This window comes from Oncorhynchus keta, chromosome 15 (assembly GCF_023373465.1).
Source record: "Oncorhynchus keta strain PuntledgeMale-10-30-2019 chromosome 15, Oket_V2, whole genome shotgun sequence".
Taxonomy (NCBI): Eukaryota; Metazoa; Chordata; class Actinopteri; order Salmoniformes; family Salmonidae; genus Oncorhynchus; species Oncorhynchus keta.
The window spans coordinates 41,022,176-41,042,439 of NC_068435.1; the positions used below are offsets into that span (position 1 = coordinate 41,022,176).

General features: G+C 43.7%; 2 protein-coding genes and 1 non-coding gene across 7 annotated transcripts in view; all 3 read left to right on the plus strand.

Annotated features, from left to right (window-relative positions):
• The first annotated feature begins 4,033 nt into the window (after nucleotides 1–4,033).
• Nucleotides 4,034–6,339, plus strand: sdhc (succinate dehydrogenase complex, subunit C, integral membrane protein). Of its 3 annotated transcripts, none has more exons than XM_035788650.2 (6): nucleotides 4,034–4,250; nucleotides 4,944–5,003; nucleotides 5,120–5,221; nucleotides 5,676–5,737; nucleotides 5,824–5,987; nucleotides 6,098–6,339. In XM_035788650.2, exons 1-6 carry the CDS (start codon nucleotides 4,234–4,236, stop codon nucleotides 6,203–6,205), a joined length of 513 nt encoding a protein of 170 aa, XP_035644543.1. In that variant the 5' UTR covers nucleotides 4,034–4,233; the 3' UTR covers nucleotides 6,206–6,339. The 3 variants fall into 3 exon arrangements, with proteins under 3 accessions (XP_035644543.1, XP_035644546.1, XP_035644545.1); XM_035788653.2 differs by lacking the exon at nucleotides 4,034–4,250 and adding an exon at nucleotides 4,320–4,431; XM_035788652.2 differs by lacking the exon at nucleotides 4,034–4,250 and adding an exon at nucleotides 4,469–4,603.
• Nucleotides 6,340–10,319: 3,980 nt separating this feature from the next.
• trnar-ucu (transfer RNA arginine (anticodon UCU)) lies at nucleotides 10,320–10,393 on the plus strand. Its single transcript has one exon. It is a non-coding gene; the product is annotated as a tRNA-Arg (tRNA).
• A 1,685-nt stretch (nucleotides 10,394–12,078) lies between these two features.
• Nucleotides 12,079–20,264, plus strand: part of cadm3 (cell adhesion molecule 3) — a 74,801-nt gene continuing 66,615 nt past the window's right edge. The window contains exons 1-2 of one of the 3 annotated variants that reach the window (XM_052464116.1): nucleotides 12,079–12,309; nucleotides 14,318–14,501. In XM_052464116.1, the coding sequence (XP_052320076.1) occupies nucleotides 14,408–14,501 (94 nt within the window). In that variant the 5' untranslated portion in view covers nucleotides 12,079–12,309; nucleotides 14,318–14,407. The remainder of the gene's footprint in view (nucleotides 12,310–14,317; nucleotides 14,502–20,264) is intronic. The other 2 variants (XM_052464117.1, XM_052464118.1) reach the window with 2 other exon arrangements.

Here is a 20,264-nt window from a genome sequence, read left to right on the forward strand (position 1 = left end):
TCATTTGCAACTGCAACCTGGCCAAGATAAAGCGTAGCAATTCGACACATACAACAACACAGAGTTACACATGGAATAAACAAAACATACAGTCCATAATACAATAGAATAAAAGAAAACAAAAAGTCTATATACAGTGAGTGCAAATGAGGTAAGTTAATAAGGAAATAAATAGGCCATGGTGGCAAAGTAATTACAATATAGCAATTAAACACTGGATTGGTAGATCGGCAGAAGATGAATGTGCAGGTAGAGATACTGGGGTGCAAAGGAGCTAAATAAATAAATAAATACCAGTATGGGGATGAGGTAGGTAGATGGGCTGTTTACAGATAGGCTAAGTACAGGTGCAGTGATCTGTAAACTGCTCTGACAGCTGGTGCTTAAAGCTAGTGAGGGAGATGTGAGTCTCCAGCTTCAGAGATTTTTGCAATTCGTTCCAGTCATGGGCAGCAGAGAACTGGAAGGAAAGACGACCAAAGGAGGAATTGGCTTTGGGGGTGACCAGTGAGATATACCTGCTGGAGCACGTGCTACCAGTGGGTGCTGCTATGGTGACCAGTGAGCTGAGATGAGGCGGGGCTTTACCTAGCAGAGACTTGTAGATAACCTGTAGCCAGTGGGTTTGGCGACGAGTATGAAGCGAGGGCCAACCAATGAGAGCATACAGGTCGCAATGGTGGGTAGTGGATGGGGCTTTGGTGACAAAACGGATGGCACTGTGATAGACTGCATCCAGTTTGTTGAGTAGAGTGTTGGAGGCTATTTTATAGATGACATCACCGAAGTCGAGGATCGATAGGATGGTCAGTTTGGCAGCATGAGTGAAGGATGCTTTGTTGAGATAGAGAAAGCCGATTCTAGATTTAACTTTGGATTGGAGATGCTTAATGTGAGTCTGGAAGGAGAGTTTACAGTCTAACCAGACACCCAGGTATTTGTAGTTGTCCACGTATTCTAAGTCAGAGCCGTCCAGAGTAGTGATGCTGGACGGGCGAGCAGGTGCGGGCAGCGATCGATTAAAAAGCATGCATTTAGTTTTACTTGCATTTAAGAGCAGTTGGAGGCCACGGAAGGAGAGTTGTATGGCATTGAAGCTCGTCTGGAGGTTAGTTAACACAGTGTCCAAGGAGGGGCCAGAAGTATACAGAATGGTGTCGTCTGCGTAGAGGTGGATCCGAGAATCACCAGCAGCAAGAGCGACATCATTGATGTATACAGAAAAGAGAGTCAGCCCGAGAATTGAACCCTGTGGCACACCCATAGAGACTGTCAGAGGTCCAGACAACAGGCCCTCCGATTTGACACACTGAACTCAATCAGAGAAGTAGTTGGTAAACCAGGCGAGGCAATCATTTGAGAAACCAAGGCTGTCGAGTCTGCCAACAAGAATGTTGTTTTGACAGAGTCGAAAGCCTTAGCCAGGTCGACAAATACGGCTGCACAGTAATGTCTCTTATCGATGGCGGTTATGATGTCGTTTAGAACCTTGAGCGTGGCTGAGGTGCACCCATGACCAGCTCTGAAACCAGATTGCATAGCGGAGGTTTGGTGGGATTCGAAATGGTCAGTAATCTGTTTGTTAACTTGGCTTTCGAAGACCTTAGAAAGACAAGGTAGGATAGATATAGGTGTGTAGCAGTTTGGGTCTAGAGTGTCACCCCCTTTGAAGAGGGGGATGACCGCGGCAGCTTTCCAATCTTTGGGAATCTCAGACGATATGAAAGAGAGGTTGAACAGGCTAGTAATAGGGGTTGCAACAATTTCGGCAGATAATTTTAGAAAGAGAGTGTCCAGATTGTCTAGCCCGGCTGATTTGTAGGGGTCCAGATTTTGCAGCTCTTTCAGAACATCGGCTATCTGGATTTGGGTAAAGGAGAAATGGTGGGGGCTTTGGCAGGTTGCTGTGGAGGGTGCCGGGCAGTTGACCGGGGTAGGGGTAGACATGTGGAAAGCAAGGCCAGCCGTAGAGAAATGGTTATTGAAATTCTCAATTATAGTGGATTTATCGGTGTTGACAATGTTTCCTAGCCTCAGAGCAGTGGGCAGCTGGGAGGAGGTGCTCTTATTCTCCATGGACTTTACAGTGTCCCAGAACTTTTTTGAGTTAGTACTACAGGATGCAAATTTCTGTTTGAAAAAGCTTGCCTTAGCTTTTCTAACTGCCTGTGTATATTTGTTCCTAACTTCCCTGAAAAGTTGCATATCACGGGGGCTATTCGATAATAATGCAGAATGCCACAGGATGTTTTTGTGCTGGTCAAGGGCAGACAGGTCTGGCAGACAGGTCAATAGCGAGTTAATGTTATTTTTTTATCATCATTGCAAACACTGGATAAACGGGAGCCACGACTGCTGGCTAAATGGCTACATAACTATAATGATTACATCATCACACAAAACGCTAACTGTTTTTGCCCCAATGCAATGCTTGTGCTACGGCAATATATGTTACAACAGATAGAAAAGGTTGTCGCATTCAAATATATTTTTTGGAACGTTTGTTCAAATCGCAGATGTTCAGAAATACGAGACCGAGAGCTCTAAATCATCATATCGATAAGATTGGTTGAGGGTTCGGAAGAGGGTGAGTGACGAGAGAAACGTAGGCCTACATGTATGTGCAGAAGGGATTCGGATCTGATTGGAGAAATATGTGTCCAGCGAGGAGGGGTGGGGGCGAGAACTCCGTATTCGTAGCCTCTGCCTTTCAATTTATAGCCGTTGATTTTTGAAGTATATAACTTAGAAATACTGCATGATCTTAATTCAACTGTCGTACCCCATCAGAACCTAAAATATAAGATTGTTTCACTCCAATGTAAATGTAAACACACTGTATAGCCTCAAAACATGGTTAAAACGATCATTTTGATATCATGGATGGTCAGTCCTTGCAGCGGTCTATGAGAGTGGTTACATTTCAACACGCACATTCCTCAGCTTTTCTTCTCCAAAACTCAGGGGGGCTGACAGCTTTGTTATTGTGTAAATGATAGATTCTAGCTTTTAAACAGATTTACAGTAAATAATTGTTACATTAGGCCTACCCTTCAAAATGACCTTCTCAAAATGGCAGTACAGACCCGCCCAGGGGACACACTTTTCAGCTACTTCGATACAGCTACTACTTGAAGTGATTTTCGTAGCAGGTTATGAGAGCATTTTCCCTAACACTAACCATTTTCCGAACCTTAACTTCAGTCTCCTAACCTGCTACATGAACACTAATCACTGCGTTAATTCTCCTAACCTGCTACGAAAAAGTAACTTCCAGCCATAGCATACCACCCTGCATCCCACTGTTGATTTGCCACTGAAGCTAAGCAGGGTTGGTCCTGGATGGGAGACCAGATGCTGCAGGAAGTTGTGGTGGGAGGCCAATAGGAGGCACTATTTCCTCTGGTTAAAAAAAAATCTCAATGCCCCAGGGCAGTGATTGGGGACATTTCCTTGTGTAAAGTGCTATCTTTTGGATGGGACGTTAAAATGGGTGTCCTGGCTCTCTGTGGTCACTAATGTTAATCTCAGCTAAATTCCCAATCTGGCTCTCATACCATTATGGCCACCTAATCATACCCAACTTCCAATTGTCTCATTCATCCCAACCTCTCCCCTGTAACTATTCCCCAGGTCATTGATGTAAATGAGAACGTGTTCTCAGTCATTTTACCTGGTAAAATAAGGGATAAATAAAAAGTATCCAAGTGGAGTGAAAATAGTGCATGGGTTTCCACTAGTTACCAAAGTCAAAATTGCCTATATTGTAAAAACGGATTCATTTTTTTGTGATGCTTTTGGTCTTAATTTAAGATTTAGGGTTAGGCATAAGGTTAGCAGTGTGGTTAAGGTTCGGTTTAGGTTTCAAATCACATTTTAAGAAGATAAATTGTAGAAATAGGCGGGGATTATGACGTTGTGGCTGACCGTAGTGTCAGGAAAAATATAATAATGCTGCGTTTAAAACCCTAGGAACTCGGAACTGGTGCCTCGTTCAAAACAACTGGTAACGCGGAAAATACAAGGTCAAATCATGACGTCAGTGAACTTCAGGTAGGAAAGTTGTAGCTCCAGATAGAGGTCCGAATTCCCGAGTAGTAATTCCGAATTGCATGATTGTTCAAAACGTTCTTTCCCCGAGTTGTCAGTTAGAGATTTCCCGAGTTCCTAGTTGTTACGAACGCGGCATAACATCTAGATACGCCATATCCTGTTCCAGCTGTCAAATAAAAAATGGCGTTGCTTCTAAGGTCAGTAGTTAGCTAATTGTACCGTACCTAACTTTGATACATTTTATTTGGGGGGGGGGGTTAGACGTGTACTACTCATTAAGAATAATTTGATGTTCAAGTAGATTGTTTAACTTACCTAGACAGCTTGCGTTACCCCGTTGCATACAAGTTAAATAGTTAACTCCTACTGTGACGACAGGTTTGAGATGTACATGTTATTTTGATAGCTTATAAACGCTACAATGAGCTCTACATTCGTATGGAAGCCATGCGTCCAAATTCCATGGATGTAACGGCCAATCTAGATAGCTAACTTTAGCCTGCTTGTGAAGTATCGTAACTAACTAGCTTGTCCCAACCTTGGATGTGAGGTTAGCTTGGGACTCCTCTCATCACGTGTGACTCAAATAGAAGTTGAACCCTTTTACTACTAGCTACTTCGCTAGCTAGCGTACTAGTATTTCTTCCTCATATAGAACGGCCCAGTAACTTCAGCTCATCTAGGATATTTGAACATTAACACCCTCGAAATGTTGAACTTTGACCACACAGTTTATGATTGCTTGTGCATTATTAATTGAGCCATTGCGTAACCTTCTCACCAATATCAAACAAGCTGTAATGAATTAAGAAGGAAGCTGCTCACGAATATTGTCCTTAAACCTTGTTATTACTAACATTACTAAATGTGTTTTGCTTCATCTCTCTCAGGACCTTTACCCGACAGGGCACTTGCTTGTTCCGCCCTCAGTTTGGCATTCTATGCAGACAGTGAGTAGATGTGTCGATTGTGTGTCTGTGTACACTTGTCTCTGTTATTTTTCTATGTAGATAAAAGTGTCCTATAGCCTTGTGTTCTAAATTCATTTTTTCTCTCTGCCTCTAAGTGCTGTTCCAATGGGAACCACAGCAAATGAGGAAATGAACACGTTTTGGGCCAAAAACAACAAATTGAACCGACCCATGTCGCCACATCTGACCATCTATAAGTAAGTTAACTACATGTGTGATAATAAAGAAGCTCACACTGCACCTCAGTAATAGCTGTCCTTGTTGAATTTGGTGCTGAGTTGCTTGATTCTGTTTGTACAGTCCATTGAGTCTCCAGGCCATCAGCGATTCATTTCATGGGAAGACCATAGGCACAGCTTTGATTCAGTGTATTGTGACATGATTTATGGATCAGGGGAGCACAAGTACCTTTTTTTAAAGCACAAAACAACCATTCCTCACAAGATATTTTACTCTATGTATGTAATGATCCTTTATCACTTTTGCTGGACCAGCTAGGCCACAGTGTATTAGACTAAACGTCAGATGACATGGCCGGGAATAACTCAAGCCTCCAACTTGAACTTGATAGGGTTTATATCCAGTGTGAACTACAAATGCTGTGTTTTATATACTGTATGTGTGATGGCCATGGTACCCTGTGTATTGCAGGTGGTCAATGCCTATGATGATGTCCATCACACACAGAGGTACAGGAGTGGGTCTCAGTGGAGGTAATGTAACAACCTTGTACAGTATGTGGAAAGGCCCACATGATCACAGCCCTCAACATATATTTATTGTTCTTTCTCTCTCTCAGGTATCTCAGCATTTGCTCTATTAGCACTGGTGTTGCCAGGTAACTATCCATACTACCTTGACCTGATCCACTCCCTGTCCGTTGGTCCTGCTCTGCTCAGCCTTGCCAAGTTTGGCATTGCCTTCCCTGTGTCCTACCACACCTTGAACGGAATCCGCCATCTGGTAAGTACTGTGTCCACAGCGCACAACAACACAAGTCAACACTGTCTGCCGGTCCTTGTTTTTCCTTAATATATTCTCCTTTTCTTTCTCTCTCCCTCTCTCTTTGTTAGTTCTGGGATAGCGGTAAGGGATTTAAGATTCCTGAGGTGTATCGCTCGGGCTACGTGGTCATTGTGCTGTCAATACTGACCTCCATTGCTGCCATTGCATACATGTGAGCAGAATGATGAGAGCAGAGAAAAGGAGTGCAGGAAGAGAGAGAGAGAAGGGACACGAGGGATGCTTTTTAAAAAAATGTTCTTGTCTTTGTCCCCAACACAGTAATTGAATGAATAAATAAATGTCTAACCTATTTTTTTTCCTTTTGTTTCTGTTTCTATCATGGAAAGGCATAGCCTGGTCTCAGACTAATGTTTTGTTTCACTTAGCTCACATTCTGTTTTACTTACCTATGGCGAGTTCAGTCCGGTTTCACAAGGATAGAAAAGGATACTGTTGTGTGATGGGGGAAATTAAACTGAAATAATGGAAATGGGACCATAATATCACCCTGTTTATTATCTAACTGAACAATAATGTCACCTTCTCAAATGTCTCCCTATGAAGTCCATTACTTTTGAAAAGGGCCCATATGGCTCTGGTCAAAAATAGTGCTGCATATCTATATATAGTAAACAGGTTGCCTCTTCACATGGTAATGTCCTACCTTTGTCTCCATTTACGTCTTCCATTTATCTGCAATAGATCCACATTTACATCACTCAGAGATTCAAATCAGCATTAATGCCGCTTGCAAGTCAGAGCTTAAGCTTGTGGTGTTTCAACTCGAATCTCTAATATCTATTCAAGCCCCAAGTTAAGTCTCGATCCGAGTCCGTATCTGTATCTCCGCCACAGCGGGAGTGGAGTGTGTGGATCATCCTCAGCCTAGTGAAAGAGACAGTCCCATTACTTTGTTTTATGTGTCCACATCTCACCTCACCATTAATAGCATTTTGTAGCCAGGGCAGAAGGTTGATATGAAAGCTGACTGAGTTATCATTTTCTGAAACATATATGGATCCGTGGCTATTTCAGCATGTAAATCTTGGTGGGGCAAACAAAAATGTTGGATGAAATGCCAGCAAAGCCACTACACAACACTAAACAATACATTAATTGTTTTGGAACGGTGACAAACGGTGCCTGCAAACTGTTAACCTAACAGCAGAGTCCCAACACCTTACTGCTGCCACAGCTGGCTTTCAGCAGAGCCTTGTCTGACAGCGAAACAGCTCATTCAGCCTCATTTACTGCCTTTAAAAAAACATGGCTGATATGGCTCACTTGCTTAAACAAATGTGTTTTCTACTGACAATTGAGATGTACAAACTATGGCATAGGGATGAGCGGATAAGAGGCCATCTGTAATTTCGATTAAGACATTAATTAGCGAGCAACGACGGACATACTCAATATAACTTTGTTCAGCACTTTTGAGATGTGCATTGACAGAATTCAGAACATGGGCAGTTCTTACAGTGTACTTCCAGTACAAGTCAGAACCGTAGGATAAATAGAGGGGGCATATAAACAATGAACGCTTACAATATTCAATAACATTTCTCTAAAACAGGTTATAGGCTACATGTGCGCCACCAAGTTAGAACAGTAGGTGAAATTAAGAGGTGAAAATAGACATTGGTGAGGCACATTGAACACCGTTTGGGTTTTTGCGTGTCAAAAAACATACGTCATATAACACTATTTGACGTGTTAAATAAGCTTTTAACTTGACACGTCAAATAACACAATTCTATTATAGAACGTTTGTGCTGAATTTGCATTGGTGAAAATAGACCCAATTATTACGGTGAGTCACATTGGCTACTAATACCTTACTACACAACATACACTTAGTATTACTTTCTTAGCTACAGTATACAATATATAGCTACAGTATATCTCCTTTGCATATTATGTAATTTATGCAGCAGCATACAATACATTTTTGGACTCACCTTGTGAAGGTGGCGCGATGGTCCTTTGGGGGCAAATTTTGTCATCATACTCTGTCATCATTCTCTGGATTTATGGTGGGAACTCAACAAAAAAACAAACACACAGCCACTCCATTGAATAGCAGGCTAATGTTAGTGATTGCTTTGCAATGCTTGCAGGTAGCCAATTCCTTATAAACCACTCATTGTTGAATTTGTGATTTCCAACTTGTTGTGTAATCTTTATGTAATTTAATCTGCGGCCAATGACCTTGAGTCTTCTTGGAAGGGAACTTGTAATATAACTCTATGGCAGGACCCAAAGGGCTGAAATTTTGGATGTCTACCCTTACTAAGGACTTAAACTTGGCGATGACGTCGTGTCTCCATGAGTGACAGAACACTGAGCCAATCACGGTGCAATGCTCCTATTTTCTGCTCGCTCGCCCCGCCACCACATAAGGCACTGAGCTAAGCTGAAACACCTGCATTTTTGATGGTGACTGGGAATATGATTGAATACAAAGAGTGCAGTTATTCCCGGCGTAAGGCAATCAAACAGGCTAAACGTCAGTACAGAGACAAAGTGGAGTCGCAATTCAACAGCTCAGACACGAGACGTATGTAGCATCATATTACCTCCAACTTACCTGACACCCTAGACCCACTTCAGTTTGCATACCGACCCAATAGATCCACAAACGATGTTATCGCCATCACACTGCCCTATCCCATCTGGACAAGAGGAATACCTTTGTAAGAATGCTGTTCATTGACTACAGCTCAGCCTTCAACACCATAGTACCCTCCAAGCTCATCATTAAGCCCTTAAGCCCATTAAGCCCTGGGGGTCCTGGTCATCCTGACAGGCTGCCCGCAGGTGGTGAAGGTAGGAAACAACACCACTACGCTGATCCTCAACTCAGGGGCCTCACAAGGGTGTGTGCTCAGGCCCCTCATTTACTCCCTATTTACCCATGAATGCATGGCCACGCATGCTTCCAACTCAATCATCAAGTTTGTAGATGACACAACCGTATTAGGCTTGATTACCATCAACGACGAGACAGCCTAAAGGGGGGTATGGCTTCCGTCTGGCCACTCTACTATAAAGGCCTAATTTGTGGAGTGCTGCAGAGATGGTTGCCCTTCTGGATGGTCCTCCCATCTCCACAGAGGAACTCTGTCAGAGTGACCATTGGGTTCTTGGTCACCTCCCTGATCAAGGTTCTCCTCCCACGGTTGCTCAGTTTGGCCGGGTGGACAGCTCTGGGAAGAGTCTTGGTGGTTCCAACCTGATTCCAATTAAGAATGATGCACGGCCGGGCTCTAAAATACAAATTGGTTCTATATGTGATGCTCAATATGCTGCCTCTCCCATCATTGTATTATTTAACTAGACAAGTCAGTTAAGGACAAATTCTTATTTACAATGAAGGCAGAACAACAGATTTTTACCTTGTCAGCTCAGGGATTCACTCTAGCAACCTTTTAGTTACTGGCCCAACGCTCTAACCACTAGGCTACCTGCCGCCTCCTGTTTCTAGGAGCATATACCCACGTGCCTTCTCCTCATTGGGTTTTAGGAGCATATAGCCACATGGGTGATTGAAAGATGAGGTCCACACTCCTGTCAGTTGTAAAGTTGTTTGACAACTGCCATATATAGTCCAAAGAAGAAAAACAAGGAAGGAGGAGATGACGAGTAACAACCCAATGTTTATTCATTGACAAATTAGCTAGCAACAGCAAGCTAGCTAGATAAATTGCCATAAATGTTTAATGCTTTTTGACCTGTCCCAAATTAATATAATTGGTTCAGAGTTTGTTTTGATATTTCAACCTGCATGTCCTGACCGCTTCTGGTGGTGTTTAACAAAATCAACTTGCGCGTGCTGGCGCACGGGTTGGTCAGCATTTAAGCTACCTTACGCCGTTTAGATCTCAGAGAGCGCATGGTCTAAAGAAAAACTGGTGACATAAGGAAGGAGTAATAGATTCTATTCACCAAGAGAGAAGGGGGGACATGTCCATGATGAGAGCATCATTTTATCGGATGCTTGTATCTGATATTTACGAGTTACTTGAATTGTTACAAATGCACTTAATATTGTATTTTTTCAAATAATTACTCAGCGTAATTATGCATGAAATCAAAGATGTTTGCCTATCCCTCAGATGAAACGCACAGAAACTGATATCGCCATCTTGGCGCTGCATAGTGATGCTGTTAGTGCGACCTCTACCGGTCTGTCGGTGAACAGCAGCCAAGTGGTCCTGATGCTGCGTGATGAGGATGCTGTATACGGTAGGGGGAAATATAAACTCTCTTATCATCATTTGGTGAGACTCAGTCTCTGTGGCGCAATGGAATAGCGCGCTGGACTTCTAATCCAGAGGCTCCGGGTTCGAGTCCCGGCAGAGATGAGTTGTATCAGGAGCCAAGTGGCTTTTTAGAAAACATAAACCTAGCAAATGTGTAGATGTACCTAAAGCATACCTTTTATTTCACTACAATATTGTGTCTATACGAATGTGTATGTTGTCTCTCAATGTGGAGATAATCTAATGGAGATTCTGTGGCAAAATAATATATTGTTTCTATAAAACGAAGTATGCCATTTCCAGAACAGATGCGTTTTGGTTTCCCTAAGCCATGCATTTTATTATCAGTTCTCATCGCAGTACCGCGATATCCTTTAGCAGGAGTCGGGAATGTGTGCGCAGTGCATGCGCCGCTTGGTACGGAGTGACTTACCTCGTCAGACACCTTCCCTTGGAAGACTACAGCTCTAGCTTGACATCTTAACTCAGACACCCATCTGCCTCCCCCACTTATCATTTCTTTCATGTGATCTGAACTCATTCACTCATCTATCCATAAGTCATTCATGAGGAATATAGAATAGTCTATACCCGCTCTGACTGCCAGTTTGTGGGAAATTATGATAATAAATGTAATTATAGGCAATAATGAGTGTCACATTATGTAACTACTTTTAATTATATATTAGACCTAAGCCATATAAAAAAACTCATTGCTCGTGCATGTGTGCACATTTGTTTCAATTACACAAATTAAGTATTCTAGGTATTCACCATCATTACAAATAGATCAAATGACATGTTGATATTGTATGTTGATTATGCAACTGCCGCTCGTATAGGAATGCGCGCAATGACAACTCTTTGCCTCGTGCTTCTGTTTTCAGCACCTGGAGCTGTCCTGCACTCACATGCCCTGTCAGTGACTTTTTAAAGACACTATAATTTCAGTCCTCTCCAACAGCTAATTAAAACACCGCGTTTGAATTAAACGGATGCATTAAATGCTGCAATGAGTAGGCATATGTGCCTCTATGTGTTGAATTTTAAGAGACATTATATTAGTAAAAACAATCCTGCTGCTACTACAGCTGCCAGTTTGGTGATCCCTTGTCTATCCCCCAGTTTGACATTGATTTCCTCCTGCCTCCTGTTTGTTGCCTATGGTAGTGATTGGGCTTTTCGTGCCGGCATCCACCATGTTTTAACCCCATGCCTCCCCACACACACGAACTAATCCGCGTGCAAAACTAATCCTTAATCCCCTCGCGAGTTGAACCTCCCCCCTCCACTGAACACCCACCTGGCGGGTCTGGCGCGTGTTGATTCCACTCAGACAGACCACGCCTCGCGCTGTCAGCCAAAAAGGCCCCAACTACAGTTCAGAAAGCAGAGCAAAACATGTCAGGTCTAGGCCTACATCAGTTATCTATGGGGACTATTCCTACTACCACTTCTACCTATAGACTATTACGACTAAATATATAATAATACAAAATCAATTCAGAAAGAACTATTCTAATTTGTCTATAAGAGGCTAAGAACAATACTATGAGATGACTGGGCATACAATCTATATGAATAGCCTATGAAATCTCAGTTTCTCTCTTTCTTTCCAAATATATCTCAATCGGTCTCTTAGCTCTCTCTCTCTCTCTTTCTGCGTGCGTGTCTCTCCCTCTTCCAGGCAGTATGCGCTGGCTCTGTTATCCGAATGGTACCGGCCAAATCGTATTAAAATCCCCTCCCCCTCCCTCACTCCTCCGCCCCACACGCCACCCCTCCTCCCTCCTGTCTTTCAGACAGACTGTTTTTGCTGCATTGAACGGTAGCCGTGGAGAGAGGGAAAACGCAAGAAAAACAAGAAGCCGAAGAAGGAAGATAAAAAAAAGTCAATATAGACATATCCAGAGAGACCTCAGATCCAGCGCCAGCTATCCTGCATCACAAGGACCACTTCCAGACCAGAACCAACGGCGACAAATAGTGCAGGACCCGGACTCCAGAGGCGTATATCGGTGTGTATGCTGCTATGTCTGTCCTTAGGAATATTATTGTTGTTGGCTGTGTCCGGGCTGTAAGCGAACGTGAGACACCTGTCACTGTTGTAAATACGATGCGTTCTTGTCCTGGAATGTTTCTGCGTGCGCCTCGCTCAGTAGCCTAGGTTACTGGCAGGTGGTGGAGGTAAACCGTTATATTGACCCGGGAATAAAACGCTAAACGCGTTGTATAATTTAGTGCGAATATGCTTTTTGTTGTTGGACTGTAGCTACGTTATGCCCCGCCGTCTCTTCCCTCACGGATTTTAACACTGGTCGTGTGGCTGCAACAGCGCGCCGTTTGCACTGTTATTTCCACGTTTATAGGCTACTAGGTGTCTCCGATTTCCTCCACACTTAGGCTAATTTCGTTTATTGGGAGAAAGGTGTCGGAAAGGTGGTTCCTACCGGGGCTCCATTCTCGATTCTACGCCGCATCCAGCAGCATTGCAGGTGCCTTGTAGGCTATACCTATCTTTAGGTTGGACTTATCCAATCCTTTGTAGAGGGGCTATTATTAGTGGTGATCCGCAATAATGTTATTATAGCCTACCAATCAGTTCTGTGTTTTTCTTGACACACTCCTCGAATGGTTCCAACAAGAATAAACACCCCCCTGCCCTATCCTATCCCCGCCCTATATTCGCCCGCCCGTCCCGCAGGCAACCTCTCTCTCGCCATGGCTCGCGCTGCCGTTGAACCGAACGGTGACAATGAAGGAGCATTTCGAGGGTAGATCCTAGCCTTGCTTCGGCTTCCATGTAAAGCTATGTGCTTGTGAGAGCCCGAGGGTATGCATTATAGTGACACAATGTGCGTTACATCTGTGTCATGTGAAGCACAGACAGGGAATTCTCAACGGGCGACCGGTGCAAGCATCTTGCTGTTCACTCCTGCGTTTTGCTTGGCCAATAGGGGGATTTGATTTGTGTTATTTGTAGTTAACAGGAGTTGTTTTGGTCCCAGAAAACATCCCACCTATACATGGCAGCTTGTAGCATTCTCAGGACCATAGCAAGATTTGTTGTAAAGCTAATTTCCTGCAATTCTACACATTTTGCCATGGGATTGAGAGAAGAAAAGCCGTTTTAAAGCAAAATTATCCCAATGTTCCACATTTTGTCATGACTAATGCCATGTTAATATGATATCTGAGTGAGAGTGACTAACAAAATCAATGAGGGCCCCCTGGAGGTTGGGGACCCTGGGCATGTTCCTCATGTGCCCGGTCAGTAATTCAGCCATGATTACGTACCTAGAAATCTATAAAATGTTAGCTGACATGGGCTAATTGAGTGACTGTCAGTGCCTGACACAACAAGAGAACAACTGCTGATGCACAACCACATTTGAGAAATTGCAGTTTGTGTGCTTTTACTATCCTAACTAACAGTAAGTTGAGACACCGACTGACTTCCGAAAAAACATTGCTTATAACTGGCACTGCACCTTTACATTTAGAGGTGGACTGAATACATTTAGGGCAGGGCTTCTCAAACTCTTTGGGTCCGGGGAACCCATTTGGAATAACAAATTCATCAGTGACCCCCCTCATAATCAGAACAACAACTTAAAAATAGAACATTGTATTGTATTGCAGACTTTAAACTTATTCCACAGATCCATGGCCAAAAGTTGTTTAAACAGTTGTTAGTAATATTCATTAAAAAAAAATGAAATGTAAAAAAAAAATGACACAAATATTTTGAGATCTGGCCATGGACCCCGCTTTGAAAACCTCTGATAACAATGATAACAGACACTGATTTTCCGCCTTTAGTGATTTACAGTTGCCTTTTATGGCAGTAGGCTATAGAGTTGGTCACTGCGTCACCACCCGATACTTTATGACACAGGCAGATTGATAAAACCCATGGAGCAGTTACGTGAGTAGCGATGTCCAAACGTTCATTCAGCACCGGCCAACCAATCAGAAAGCAAGCAATTCATCAATAATGGTCTGGTTCTATCTCCACTGCTGTAGGTAATACTCTGGTAACACTCCGGTGCTCCTCTGCCTACCCTCGTGAGGATTCATCGAGACGAACAAACAGATCTGTGTGTCCAACCGACCATGGCATTCCCTTCTTACCCGGTCCCTGGTCTATGGACTCTGAGCTTATTGACACTACTGGCAGCCTCTGTTCAAAGCAACTTCATCGTTTTTGGTAAGCATCTCTCTCGCCCCTCCTCCCACACTCCCCCCTCTTCCCCTCCACTATCTGACGCTCTATCCTGTTGACGTTTTATTTGTTACCGTGTGATTACAAGGGAGTCACGGAGCCGTTAATAATAAGCTCATGGGGCATGTCCCCCCTCCCCCTGAACTCCAACTGAATTTCTGCTCTTGTTTTTAAAGAATGTGTGTGACTTACATGTGCACAAACAGGCCTGTGCTATGCCTCTCTCGGTGTCACACACATATGTGCGCATAAATAGGCTACCCCTGCACATTATTATGTGGGGCCAATGTGCTCATGATCATTAGTGACATTGAAAATTGATCATTGGGAGAGCCCTCACTGGATACAGTAGGCCACACACACACACACACACACACACACACACACACACACACACACACACACACACACACACACACACACACACACACACACACACACACACACACACACACACACACACACACACACACACACACACACACACACACACACACGTCTATCAATCAACAACTGTCTGTCGATTAGACAGCCTATGATTGGCAGAAAATCACCTTTTTATGTATTGATTTGTTCTATCAGTAATTGTTGACCGACGAGGGTCAGTCACAAGCAAGTAGTAATGTTATAGCCTATATAATAGAGAGTAACTATCCCAGACTCACTATCAGACTCTAAAAAACCAAACACCAAACACTATATTCTCTCATGCTCATGCTCTTGCAGATGTGCACGCACGCACGCACGCACGCACGCACGCACACACACACACACACACACACACACACACACACACACACACACACACACACACACACACACACACACACACACGCGCGCTCTTGCAGATACACACACACACACACACACACACACACACACACACACACACACACACACACACACACACACACACACACACACACACACACACACACACACACACACACACACACACACGCGCGCTCTTGCAGATACACACACACACACACACACACACACACACACACACACACACACACACACACACACACACACACACACACACACACACACACACACACACACACACACACACACACTCTTGCAGATGTGCACTCACACAGAACCCCACCAATTTGAACGCATGCGAACACTTACTTTAACTATGTCAGCTGTTTTTACTGTCTGTTGAATTATGCATAACTGTATTTTATGTGCTTCTGCGTATGAAATATGTGTTGAGAGCAGTGTGGAGGGGTTGTCAATGTGAGTCAATGGTCAGTGAGAAGCTGTAACCTACTGCTGGGGGTAGGGATGATAAACAATCTTCTGCTGCTACTTCTGCTGCTACTGAGTCCCAGTCCCAAATGGCACCCTATTCCCTATATAGTACACCGCTTTTGACTAGGCCCCATAGGGAGGCAACTGAGGTCAGTGTTGAGCACATGCTAATGAAATCCTATCATGGCCCGGTAAATAGAAATAATGATTGCAATTATTGAAAATATTCATCAAATTCAAGCATGTATAAGATGAGATAAAGTCCTGATTTCTGAAATTGAGAGGGCATAGACCTGATAGTGATTTTGGTTCTTCATGCGGAGCTTATTTTGTCAATCCAACGCCAAGATTGAAATTTGCACCTGCAGTGCAACGAGGACTTCTCGCATTCAGAAATATGTCACATTTGATTAGGGTTTGTATTGGTGGAGAATTGACCATGCAAGAACAACCAATGGATTCCCTGAGCTTTTTGGTTGTAGCTTAAAGCTGTTTTACACTATTGTTGATCAATCTAGGTTATCTGATCAGGTTGTTAAAGGAGCAATCGGCGATTGTTACATACATTTTTGGGACTTAAATAATTGATATACAGCAACACATGGCTTAATGTCGTGTGTCCGACCTAGTGGTAGTCTGCGTTCCACATTGCCCATAGAGCCCTCGTCAAAAGTAGTGCACTATATAGGGGATAGGGTGCCATTTGGAACAGAGTCCTAGATAGATGGATGGAGGGGGGAATTGAAGGGGAGGGGGTGGGGGTCAAATAATGGTGATAATGGCCAGTGAATGGGGAGTTCATTTTAAAAGGCACTGAACAGAAGGGCCTACTTAGCGTAAATAATGCAATGTCATGTATCAGAGAGGAAAAGCGATTAGCTAGACAGATACATGCACTGCAGATAAACCATCAGATGCACCAAGCCTGTCTGTCACTACAACACACCTCAAAATCCATACTGTTGCTTTCAACCTTTCAAAGCCTCCATGTTATGGGTGTCTCTTACTTTCTTCTGCCCAGAAACAAAATGCACATGAATGATATGTATTAGCGAAACAATACAGGAGAGAGCATATTGTTATTATGAGCAGTGTGTCAAAGCCAGGGAAAGGACAGCGCTTAACGGTTTGTCTGTGCTGTGGCCCCCATACAGGGAGCTTCTAATTGCACACCATTTGACAAATCCATTTTCCACAGCTGGATGTGCAGTGGAGCAGTTCAGATGGAGTATATCGCTGAAGGATACATATTAGATCACTGTGATTGGGCAAGAATAAGTACCAAATGGCATCCCCTATGTCGTGCAGTACTTTTGACCAGAACCCTATGGGTTTCCTTAAGGGCTCTGGTCAAAAGAAGAGCAAACATATAGGGAATATGGTGTCATTTGGGTTGCAGCCCCTGTTTCTGTATCGCTAACCCAGTTACCTTAGGCCTGTGTGTTGTGTCCACACACACACACACACACACATACACACATGGTGACCGCTAGCCTCTCGTCACTGACGGTGCCCCTTCTCTGCAGAGGCCATATTACAGATCTCGGGGAATAATGTCTGCATCCCAAATGGCACCCTATTCCTTATGTAGTGCACTACATTTGTCCCTTAGAGCCATCTGGGATCAGAGCCCATAGAGCAATATGTAGGGAACAGGGTTCCATTTGGGATGCATCCATTGTGTGGTCTCATAGAGAAGACCACAACACGACGTGGTTAATAGTTTATTTACCTCAGTGCATTCTGTCTCGTGCGGCTCAGCAGTGGACCGCTGGATTGAGTGAGGCAGAGAGAGGCTGTTCTTTCAGCTGTGACCAATAATGAATAAATATCAAAGGACGGCATGCGGGTGTAGACCAATCATTAATTTGGTTGAGATTTACAGACGGGAGAGAGGGATGGCCTCTGTTCTGTGCCAGCAGTTCACTTTAGTCTGCTCAGGGAATGGGGCTCTGGCAGCATAGAGGCCTCCTGAAAGAACCACTCACACCACCGATTTCCTGTGGGCTGTTTATTGTTGACTGACTGACTGATTAATGTCCCAAATGGCACCCTATCACCTATATAGTGCACTATTTCTTAACCAGGACCGATATAGGAAATAGGCTGCCATTTGAGACGCAGAACCTGGCTGACAGGCGTCCTGTATGCTGTTTGTTTTTGACTGACGGACTGGTTGCATCCCAATTGGCAGCATATTCCTTATATAGTGGGCCTTTGTCAAAAGTAGTGTTCTATAAAGGGAATAGGGTGCTAGTTGGGATTGTTACCTCGACAATCATGAGTGGCTCAAGGGAGGATGGGAGGGAGGCTATAGCCTGTTAACAATGCTGAATGATAAGCACTGACTCATTAACAAGCTGGAGTACAAGAAGCCTGAGGGAATTACTGGCTAGTGACTGTGACATTAATAAAGAGGCCTAAGCTTCTACCATCGCCCTCTAACTCTCTCTCTACTCTGGATGGCCCCGCCCAGGCCACTGGTTTTCAAACCTGGGGCCGTATGTATCAAGCTACTCAGAGTAGGAGTGCTGATCTAGGATCAGTTTTGCGCTTTTAGATCACAATAAATATGGGTACAGTGCCTTGCAAAAGTATTCATCCCTCTTGGCATTTTTCCTGTTTGGTTGCATTACAACCTGTAATTTAAATATATTTTTATTTGGATTTCATGTGATGGACATACAGAAAATAGACCAAATTGGTGAACAAAACGGTAAAGTGGTGTGTGCATATGTATTAACCCCCTTTGCTATGAAGCCCCTAAATAAGATCTATTTTTATATTTATCTGGTGCAACCAATTACCTCCAGAAGTCACACAGTTAGTTAAATAAAGTCCACTTGTGTGCAATCTAAGTGTCACATGATCTGTCACATGATCTCAGTATATATACACCTGTTCTGACAGCCCCCAGAGTCTGCAACACCACTAAGCAATGGGCACCACCAAGCAAGCGGCACCATGAACACCAAGGAGCTCTCCAAACAGGTCAGGGACAAAGTTGTGGAGAACTACAGATCAGGGTTGGGTTCTAAAAAAATATCCGAAACTTTGAACATCCCACAGATTACCATTACATCCATTATTAAAAATGGAAAGAATATGGCACCACAACAAACCTACCAAGAGAGGGCCGTCCACCAAAACTCACAGACCAGGCAAGGAGGGCATTAATCGGAGAGTTAACAAACAGACCAAAGATAACCCTGAAGGAGTTGCAAAGCTCCACAGTGGAGATTGGAGTATCTGTCCATAGGACCACTTTAAGCCATACACTCCACGGAGCTGGGCTTTATGGAAGAGTGGCCAGAAAAAAGCCAGAAGCCAGAAGGTACTCTCGTCAGATGAGACTAAAATTGAGCTTTTTGGTCATCAAGGAAAATGCTGTGTTTTGAGATTACCATCCCCAAAGTGAAGCATGGTGGTGGCAGCATCATGCTGTGGGGATGTTTTACATCGCCAGGGAAACTGATCAGAATTGAAGGAATGATGGATGGCGCTAAATAAAGGGAAATTCTTGAGGGAAACCTGTTTCAGTTTGCCGAGATTGTAGACTGGGACGGAGTTTCACCTTCCAGTAGGACAAGGACCCTAAGCATACTGCTAAAGCAACACTCAAGTGGTTTAAGGGGAAACATTTAAATGTCTTGGAATGGCCTAGTCAAAGCCCAGACCTCAGTCCAATTGAGAATCTTTGGTATGACTTAAAGATTGCTGTACACCAGCAGAACCCATCCAACTTGAAGGAGCTGGAGCAGTTTCTCCTTGAAGAATGGGCAAAAATCCCAGTGGCTAGATGTGCCAAGCTTATAGAGACATACCCCAAGAGATTTGCAGCTGTAATTGCTGCAAAAGGTGTCTCTAAGTAAAGTATTGACTTTGGGGGGGATAGTTATGCACGCTCAAGTTTTCATATTTCTTTTTTGTCTTATTTCTTGTTTGCTTCACAATAAAAAATATTTAGCATCTTCAAAGTGGCAGGCATGTTGTGTAAATCAAATGATTACAACCCCCCCCAAAACATTTTTTTTTATTCCACATTGTAAGGCAACAAAATCGGAAAAATTTCAAGGGGGGTGAATACTTTTGCAAGCCCATGTATATAGGCAGGAATGATCCAAAGTTGTTCTGCGTCCCGATTCTCCACCCGTTTCCCACCTGTTTCCCAAGGCACACTATGTGTCATGGATTTAAAAGTATTGGATTGGCGTAATCATTGGCTAGAGGCAGTTTCCACCATTGTTGAATCCATGACGAGAATTAGTGTGCAAGTGCACACTTTCAGAGAAGGGTGGAGAAAAGGGATGCAGCTGCTGAGAGACAGAAAGGGAGAGAGGAATGGGAGAGAGGGAGACAAACAGACAGTGAGGGAGGGAGAGAGTGACGAACAAACAGAAAGAGAAAGAGAGGGAGGGAGAGACGAACAAAGAGGAGAGAGGGGACAGAGTGGGAGAGAAAAAGAGAGAGAGAGCTGGATAGCGA

Coding starts and splice junctions, on each gene's coding strand:
- sdhc (XM_035788650.2), top strand. Junction 5,222..5,675: donor CCACATCTGACCATCTATAA/GTAAGTTAACTA, acceptor TGTGTATTGCAG/GTGGTCAATGCCTATGATGA. Junction 5,738..5,823: donor AGGAGTGGGTCTCAGTGGAG/GTAATGTAACAA, acceptor TCTCTCTCTCAG/GTATCTCAGCATTTGCTCTA.